At 41.7% G+C, this 9,748-nt stretch overlaps 1 protein-coding gene across 1 annotated transcript in view; it reads left to right on the top strand.

The window, feature by feature from the left end:
* The window catches only part of GHITM (growth hormone inducible transmembrane protein), a 12,504-nt gene extending 3,432 nt beyond the window's left edge, over window positions 1-9,072 (top strand). The window contains exons 4-10 of the mRNA XM_018558412.1: window positions 1,777-1,876; window positions 2,992-3,103; window positions 5,224-5,365; window positions 5,647-5,755; window positions 5,999-6,187; window positions 6,519-6,690; window positions 8,465-9,072. Coding sequence (XP_018413914.1) covers window positions 1,777-1,876; window positions 2,992-3,103; window positions 5,224-5,365; window positions 5,647-5,755; window positions 5,999-6,187; window positions 6,519-6,690; window positions 8,465-8,552 — 912 coding nt within the window. The 3' untranslated portion in view covers window positions 8,553-9,072. The remainder of the gene's footprint in view (window positions 1-1,776; window positions 1,877-2,991; window positions 3,104-5,223; window positions 5,366-5,646; window positions 5,756-5,998; window positions 6,188-6,518; window positions 6,691-8,464) is intronic.
* Window positions 9,073-9,748: the final 676 nt, after the last annotated feature.

The raw sequence follows: 9,748 nt of genomic DNA, 5'->3' as shown, positions 1-9,748 counted from the left end.
TTTATCGTTTTTTTTTAACAGCAGCAGAGCCGCCGGACAATAGAAAACTATTGGGCGGAGCTAGCTGTCACTGCTAGCTCCGCACAATCGTTTGCTCTTTACTTTTTTTTACTTCACTCTTTTTCTGTTATGCTCGGTCCCTCTGAGGGACCGAGCAGAACAGCCAAGCCGAATGGGGTTAGGGCTTTTCGCCTTTGTTCTCCTAAGGGTAACAGGAGGACACAAACTAGCGTCCTCCCGTCACCCATAGCTTCTGCCCCCATGTGCTCCAAGATGGAGACTCTCATAGTTTAGAGTTAGGACCGCACTATAAGAGGTGCCTTGGCGCGGCAGTGCGGCTTAAACATCCTTTGCAGAAGACGTGTATCCAAACCTCTGTCATTGTCCTTAGTGGTGAGACAAGTTGTTTTACATGCTGGTTTGTGAGTGTGCCATGGTGCCTTTCTACTGTACCATAGCTCAGTATACCGCGAGCTACAGCTCGCGGTATATTGAGACTCCGCAGCCAGAGCGGATCCCGACAATTGTGCCGGGATCCGCCCAGCTGCGTAAGTGACAGCTGGCTCTGCCTATCTAGAGGCAGCGCTGGAGGATCGGACAGGGGAGGAGGAATCTAGTCCCTCCTGCCGGCACAGGATCGAGAAGTGAGCGAGCATAGGTATGTGTTCGCTCACTTCCCGGTCTACTGAGCCGAGCTGTGACAGTTTCATTGTCAAAGGTCGGCTCAGATTATGAGGCTGAGTGAAATCACTCACCTCATAATTCTCCTTTTTAAAGTGTATTTTCACTTTTGCAGTCACATTTAGGAAAACCCCCTCTATATGTTCCTATTCACACAGCATGCTGAAAACTAACTTTTAATAAAAACATTTCTTACCTTTTTTTTTTTTTTAGATGTTTTGTTAAAGCAGGCAACATGGCTGATTCCAGGTTTTTCTTAGCTGTTTCATAGTGGTCTGTCCTTTTATAGAAAGAATTGGGACTGAAATTTTAGGATTGTGTTTATCTGATAAGGTTCATTAGCATACAATGGACAAGCCACCTTAGACCCCCTCACAGCCCCTCCTAACATTTCAATGAAATATAAGCTAGAAGAAATGTTAACCCTTAAAACCCTAACCCAACTATTTATACTGCAAGTAGCATTTATTTTTAGCATGTATTTTGTGATTGGTACCCTATAACAAATATAAAATGGGTGTTATCCCAATTTGGCTGCAAAAGTGGAAATACACTTTAAATCCTTTGTTTAGACAGGCAGTGCCAAAATCTAGTTTACAATACATAATGAAACCTGCCAGCATGGTACAGACAGGGTTAATTAGAGTAAACATACCTTGGCACAGCCAAGAATGTTCAGTTCAACCTATATATATATATTGTATGTGTATGTAATCAGCTATGTGCATGCAGTTGTCTGTTTTACCTTTTTTTTTTTACTAGCTTTTAAGGTTTTGCACGATGGTGCAGTGGCAGAGAGTAGGATTGTGTGTCAGTGTAGTGGCAAAGAGTAGATGCATTGGGAGTAGTGATGGGGGTGAGTTATTGCATGTCATCAAGTTTGCATTGGAGGAGGGGCGGCAAAAGGGGTCTTGTGCAGTGGCTGCGAGCAGGGTCTCCATTTCTGAGCTTCTCAAGCATGTACCTGGGTACAATTTTTATATGGATCTGACTTGCAGAGAAACTTGGTGTATGATTGGCATTTTGATATTATCCCAATCAGTTGTTTCTTTACTGATTTCTCACAATAATAAATGTATCTTCTGTTTTAATTAGGGTTATGCAACAAAAACTAAATTTGGAATACGTGGTAAATCTGCACGTGAAGGGATAAAGGAGGCTGCTTTTGAGCCATCAATGGAAACAGCAGCTCGTTGTAAGTAATACTGGCAACAGTCATACCTTGTCAGAGAGGACCTGTCGCCAGACCTCACTTGTTATTTTAAACACTTGCAGCAGTAGAGAATAACTATTTACAGATGCCCCAGTGGTTCATTAGGCCTCATTCACACGAGAAATGGGCGGCACGTACAGCTCCGTGCATGGCCGTATCGTGCAGCTCCTGGGAAGGACAGGTGCTGCGTGTGATTAGTACACAGCCCCTGTCATTCTCTATGGGAGTATGCAGCTGCACGCCACCCTACGCTCACCCCAAGTGCGGGTGTCCCGGCTCGGATGCAGACAGGATCTATCCTGTCAGCGTGCGAGTATTGACACCCGCACGCATATGCAGGGCGGGTGAGTGTAGGGCAGTGTACGCCCGCGTAGGGGGAATTACGGAGCTGTACGTGCCGGCTGTTTCTCGTATGAATGAGGCCTTAAAGGTGTGGGTTTTTTTTTCTGTTTTTTTTTCTATTTCTGAGCCATGTGAGTTTTGCAATGATCTTTTAGACGTGTTGCATCCTTGTCTATTCCAGCCCCAAGTTCTACTTCCCTTTTAGGACAGGAAAGAGAAGATTTGTCTGGGCCTTTTTATTAATTTACTGAACTCCTGGTGGAGTAACAGGGGCTTTCTGTATTAACTAGGCACCTAGGACCTTACCTGGCTAGCTTGCCTTTCTGGTGCACAAGGTGGCCTTGCAGGCATTCGCTTCACCATCAGGGGCCCTTGTAGCATCTCCTCTACCTGGTTCAGGGCAAGAAAATAGCTTGTTCTGGCCACCTTTGCATATAGCCTTCTGGTAGAAGAGACTGTACAGCCTTGTCCTGCCTCATGGGATTTTTGGGAGAGCCAAGCAGTTGTAATTCAGGTCTGTTGAATGCAGAACGGGAGTGATGTTTTTCCCCACACTTTTTTGCCCCTGGGATAGTTGTCCCTGGGGACAAGTGGTGGATGTGGCAAATAAGCTTGTGGTCTACTTTGCTCTCGAGTTGCTGAGGGCAATCATCCTGGTAACATTTGTGTCCTTTGCTGTCCCCTCTGTGTGCATTCCTAACTTAGAACGCATCTTTTAACACTGAGTTGAAGTAGATTCCTTCCTTGTCTTCCAGTTGATGCAACAGGAAGATTATTTGTTGCTGGAGGTGCTGCTGTTGGTCTTGGAGCACTGTGTTACTATGGCCTTGGGATGTCCAATGAAGTTGGTGCAATTGAGAAAGCAGTGTAAGTTGTGAATGATCAATAACTTTTTTATTACCTCAGTTTCTAGTTTTTAGCAAAAATCAAGCTGATATTTAACAACCATATGTTTTATTAACATGGTAGGGAAATGATGGATTGGATTCAAAGAGGTAGGTGCACTAATGACTTGCAGTCTGATTAATTTAACCCATTGATTGGCAAGGACGTGCACTGCATGTGGCAGTCAGTGGGTTAAAACAAGCTCACGGGGATAGCAGCCCTGAACTTGTTATCCCAGCTCTGCTCTTTAATGTGGAAAATAATCTGATCACTTCTACATACCAGAGAATGTGCGACACAACAGAAATGGGATTATATCGTATTGGTGCAGTAATGGATTTTTACTGAAAATGTAGGTTATATTAACTGTTGTAACAGCCTGACATAAAAATTACCTTGTTATTGTACAGCAGGGACGCCCACAATTTTTCATCTGGAGATCTACTTTTCAAATGACGAGCTCAATGACATCTACCAATGAAAAAACACCTGCGGGAGGGGGCGGGGCGGTGGATTGAAGTCAATGGCACTGCAGCCAGGCCCCTCACCCACAGTGCGACCGCCTGCATCCGGAACCCAGGCACATTAGTGCCTGCGTTCCGGTCCACTGCGATCTGCGAAAATGCAGTAAGCACTATTTTTGCAGGTGACACTGGACCGGAATGCAGGCACTAATGTGCGGGCAATCGAACTGTGGGCAGGGGACATGGCTGCGGTGCCCCCTCCCGCCCCTGAACGCAGGGAGTCAGCCGGCTTGCATTCTAGTGCGTTCTAGAGGTGCTGACGTCCTATCCTCCCGTGGTGCTCATGTGGCCGACGTTGCACATGGGGAGAGGTGTCCCGCCCCTTTCCGTCTGCGGCGTCTGGCACATGCAGCCGCACAAGCACCGCGGGAGCATAGCCGTAGCCAGCTCCTTTTGCGCACGTGGCAAGAAAAAAAAAAGGTGCCCCCCAACAGGCATGTGACATCACCCAGTGTCCTGCCTCCAGGATTTTTTATTTTATTTTTATTTCTTATTTAATTGTTTTGTTTTTTTTTTTAATTGTTTTTTTTTTTTACTGTTGGGTGTGCTTCGGGGGAATATTAGGGGTCTAAACAGCCCCCTGATATTTCCCTTTTTAAAATAGAAAAAGAAATTGACACAAAAAAATATTTTACTATCATCCAGTTTCTGAATGTGGAGGAGCCTCTGTAGTGAGTTCTTCTCCCCATTGCGGAACTCATGAATGAACAGGAAGTGATGTAAATCACATCCTGTTCATTCATAACTGTGGACACATAGTATTATGTGTCCCCAGTTTTTTACAAACACTGTCTGTGATAGCGATTATCTATTAACCCTTTTACCAGACAAAGAATTTTGTATTTCTGTCCATCTGGTTCTAAGATATACACAGCCGTACAGCACAGTCCTGTCTGGCAGGACAGAAGTTTAAAGAGAATCAGCAGATTGATGAGCTCATCTGTCACTGCTTTCTCCCTATATCCGCATGCCCCTTGTTGGCACATAAGTACCGCAACACAACTGGTTGGCTCCTTGTGTTGCTTCCTTTCCTCTTTCCTTCCACTGCTTATGTCTTAAAAAAAAAATTAAATTATGATTTAATAATACAGTGTTGCATACATTTGTGTCTTACATCTGCCTGGGGTTTGGCTTTACCTAAGAGAAGTCTGTTAAGTTAGTTTTTGCTTTATAGGAGTATGCATGAGAACGGAGTAGAGGAAAGGCATTGAAACACCTTAAGCTCCTAGAGTTTTCCTCTTTGTATGCCTGTTTTATATTAAGGATATGATGCGTTTAATTACTGTAATTTTAAGCTCTTCCTGTCCAAGTTCTAAGCCCTTAATTAAGCTCTTCCTGTCCATGCTCTTCGAATCCAGTTCTAAGTTCTTTATTAATTTCTCTGAATAATCTGCTATTAGGAGAAAAAAACACTACATTTGTATGAATTGGTTTGTGGTTACTAGAACTATCTGCCATTCTCATTCATAGTATGGTAGGTTATAATACTGTCTATGACTACATTCTGTTAGTACATGAGTAACCGCATGGTTGATAAAGCATAAGCTTATTCTTTCTATATCCATATGTGTTTTGCAGCATTTGGCCTCAGTATGTGAAGGATAGGATTCGTTCCACTTATATGTACTTTGCTGGCAGCATCGGTCTCACAGCCTTGTCTGCAGTTGCTGTTAGTAGATCTCCAGCTTTGATGAACCTCATGATGAGAGGATCCTGGCTGGTAAGCTTACAAAAAGATTTGAATATTAGTTTGCATTTAATTTCACAGGGGGACATTTGTCATCTCGGTAGTCCTCTGCCATTTGCTACCCAATCTTTTTTTTGCACATTTGTAAATGTACTTTGGAAGAAACAAAATTGGTGGTGAATGTACTTCGCATTGTTTATTTGCTCACCCTTCACCATGTGCTATAATTCCTGGGAATGTTTTATGATTTATTGCTTGGGTAACCAAATCAGACATCAGTGTTTTTATGATGGCGTGCATTTCTCGTCTTCTAGGCCATCGGAGCAACATTTGCAGCAATGATTGGAGCTGGTATGCTGGTTAGGTCAATATCTTATGACCAAAGTCCTGGTGCCAAGCACCTAGCTTGGATGCTACATGCAGGTATGTAATATGATGGGGGGAAAAAAACCTGTATGCAGTTGTACATACTGATAACAAAATCATTGTATTTACTGGCCAAGGGAAAACATTTTTTATATAATATATTTTTTTATTTTTTTTTGTAAATTCAAGCATGTTTGAAAAAAAAAGAGATTCAATGTAGAGCTTTCTAATTCGGAACACTTGAACCCTTTGTCACAATGCTCTTCTAAATATTAAAATGTTGTGCATGTCTTTCGGCAGGTGTAATGGGAGCTGTGGTTGCACCATTAACATTACTTGGTGGCCCTCTACTTGTCAGAGCTGCATGGTATACAGCTGGCATTGTAGGCGGATTGTCAACAGTAGCCATGTGTGCCCCAAGTGAAAAATTCCTGAATATGGGTGGAGCACTTGGTATTGGTTTGGGTCTTGTTCTGGCATCATCTATTGGTAAGTAGTCTTTGTCTGCATTTTGGAAAAGTCATATCATTTTACAATGGAAATGTGTCTTCTGCTTGCGATTCATGTGACCCCCCCCCCACACCCCCCCATGTTTTTTGTCCACTGACATTATTATATGTAAAATATATGGTTATAAAGTAAATGTAAGCCAATACTGTAATTGGCTTTCATTTGCTATGAATTACAACAGAAGTACAGCTCGTGTTGCACTTTAGTTTCTGACATGCGTTTTCCTCTTACTCTTGTAGCCAAAGCTTTTAACATATTCTTCTAATAAAGCATGTTTTAATAATGTCTTCTCTTTCGTTTTTTATTTTAGGAAGTGCATTCCTTCCACCAACATCTGTTTTTGGTGCTGGTATGTACTCAATTGCTGTTTATGGAGGCCTAGTTCTGTTTGGCATGTTTCTATTATACGACACACAGAAGGTTATGCATCGAGCAGAGTCTACACCCATGTATGGTATGCTGAAATATGACCCTATCAATTCGTAAGTATCCAGAAGATACATTGCTTTGTTTTCAACTGCTGAAAGTTCTATGCCACTTGGAAGCCAGTATCGACATTGTGGTTGTGTGGGGTAGGGATGCACCAAAATTTCGGTGGGCCAAAAGGATACTTTGGGTAAAATGCTGAAAGTTCCATAACGGTACTTTTCGGTAATTCATTGCATCTCCGTGCGCCGGTCTGTGTCCAATCCAATGCCCACTGCTCTCCCCGCCTGTGTTGGCAGAGAATCCGAGGGGACGCAGACCGGCGTCTAACTAGGAAAAGATAAGCTTTCAGGAGGTCGAGCGGGGAGGAGACGCCTCAGGATGCGGTGCGGGGAGAAGTCAGATGTCACTGGAGGCCGAGCTCTCCTCCCTGCACCACCCGCTAAGCCTCATGTGAAAGCGAGTGAGGATGGAGAGCGGGTTGCAGACACTCAGTGAGATCGGCCGATCCCTGAGTGATGGTAAATAACTGAGTACATAAGTATACTTACTGCATCCCCAGTTATGAATGAACAGGAAGTGTTCTACATCACTTTCGGTTCATTCATGATTGTAGACCTAGTAACTGATATTATCTCAATTTATGAATGGACAGGATAGAGACTTGGTATAGAGGCTTCCTGTTCATTCATAACAGGGGCTGCAGAAAGATTTAAGACTGTTTCCTTAATCCCCTTTTCTATTTTAAAAGGGAAATATCAAGGGTTTGTTTAGATATTTCACCGAAGCCCCCAACGGTAAAGTAAAAACTAGGGCTGGTACTGATTAAAATTTTCGTGTTCGATTAATCGACTAATTTCGATTAATTATAACGCACATACAGATCCAACTACTTTTAGCTGATCTGCTTGCATTAGTCAGTGGTAAATGTAATTTAATATTATATATAACATTTATTCTAATATTTGATAATTAGTGAACATCCACAAATACAAGAAACAGGGTTTTTTTTTTTCCATTTATACAGCTGACCCGGCGGAGTCAGCGGTGTCGCAGGAGAATGAGCTCTTCTCCCTGCACTGCCTGCTGAGCCTCCTGTGACAGCAAATCGGGATGGAGAGCGGGTTACAAGTGCTCAGCTATCAGCTGCATTTGTATATGTAAATAATTGAGGACATAGTATGCTTGCTGTGCCACCAGTTATGAATGAACAGGAAGTGCTCTACATTGCTTTCTGTTCATTCATGATTGTGGACACCGTAACTCATACTATATCCACAGTTTTTATGAAAGAACAGAAGCACTCGGTATAGAGGCTTCCTGTTCATAACAGGGGCTTAAGGAAAAGAGATTGAGGACTCTGTCTTTTTATCCTTTTTTTTTTTTTTCAAAATATTCTAATATTTCCCCCGAGCCCCCAACAGTAAAGTGAAAAAATAAAAAAAAATTAAAATCTTTTAAAAAGGTTAGATAATTTACGGTTTCAGCCTGACAATTGTTTTATTATGTATGACAGCCCCAGAGCATACACCTTCAAAAACAAATCGGTAGTCGCAGCCCCATATTCCTTTGCTGTCTGTTTTTTTTTGTTTTAAAGTTGATAGTTATCCTGGACAGTTATCTTGTTGAATGAAATGTTACAAATTCTGTAGAATGCAATGAGCATTTGAAGGGAGATAACAATAAATGTTTTGTCACATCATGGAACTGTGCATTAGTTTAGAAAGTGAAATCCTTTGTTGTGTACTTTGTGTTTTTGACAATGTATTTTTCGTGAAACCTAGAGTCTCATAAACGCACCTCATCATGCTGTTGAATTTTCATTTGTAGATGCCTGGGAATTTACATGGACACCTTGAACATCTTCATCCGTGTAGCCATGATGCTGGCCTCTGGAGGTGGAAACAAGAGGAAATGAATCACCACAGCAGTCATAATCACTTATTGATTGCCTAGAGCACTTTACTCAACTCCTGGACCATAAACGCGTGCTAATATGAACATCATCAACAAGATTATGTTTATATGGTGGGATATAACCACAATTGTGTTGATTGAAGCTATTTGGGATGGCTTTACTTTGAATAAACACACAATTCATGAGTATAATTTAGGTAAGCATTAAGTGGCACAGAACTATTCATTTCTTCAGCTATAAGAAACAACTCGGAATAGAAGGTGCAGTGTAAAACTATTTTACATCTTGAAATTAAATTGCACGGGTAAACATTGTATCTTCAGAAAAATGCCTTTTACTCTGTGTGGGATGCTGAGCTTGAGAAGATTTGTTTGCAATTTTCTGTTAGTAATAAAAAGTAATTTATATCCAGGCAATACATTTAAAGCATATTTGCAGAGGCAGTAGCCAAGCATTCATGCCTATCTTACAATAAATTGTATCCCTTTCAATCTTCTGAAACTGCTTTGAAAATAAAAAATACAGAAAGAGATCTCACTGCAGTGGTGGAGCAGTCATTCATGCAGATACAGTGTTGTAAAATTTAGGCTACCAGGAGACTCATTCCTTGGTGTTCACTAAAGCTGGTAAAAATATTCCAAACATCTGCTTTGGTGTAGACTTTATAAATTGTTCACTGGGGGGTCTGTAAAAAAATTACTACATGGAGGATTCGGCATTTCACACTGAACAAACTTACCAATGACTTCTGAAAGTTTTCTGTTTGTATTGTTATTTAAATGTATTATACTTGAATGGCTAATAAATTTTTTGTTTTTTTTTCTGAGTGGTATGGTATGTTTTCAATAATCCTTGTTCCATTATTTTATTTTTGTAACCTCTGCTTGTCACATCCAGCCTGTTGGCTGGATGTGCTCACATACAGTGCAATTAAATAAAAAGCAATGATTGAAAATTTTTAGAAAGGCGGGGCTCTGTTTTTAACTGAGGGTAGCTCCGCTTTGCCAAGATTTTAGGCCACAGGGTATAGCTGCTAGAGCCATACAAAGCTCTCTCTGCTTAATGGAGCAAAGTGAGCTCTGTAATTGGTGCGGCCATACCACTGCTTTATAAATGTGCCCCTGAAAGAGGAACTTCACTTGCCTACCCAAAACAAAAATTGGCTGTGCCAAATGCCTGTCGCTATAGCATATAAT

Source organism: Nanorana parkeri, unplaced genomic scaffold, assembly GCF_000935625.1.
Source record: "Nanorana parkeri isolate BGI_ZX_2015 unplaced genomic scaffold, ASM93562v1 scaffold338, whole genome shotgun sequence".
Classification (NCBI taxonomy): Eukaryota; Metazoa; Chordata; class Amphibia; order Anura; family Dicroglossidae; genus Nanorana; species Nanorana parkeri.
Note: the sequence above shows the minus strand (reverse complement) of the source record. Positions and strands in the feature narration are given on the sequence as shown.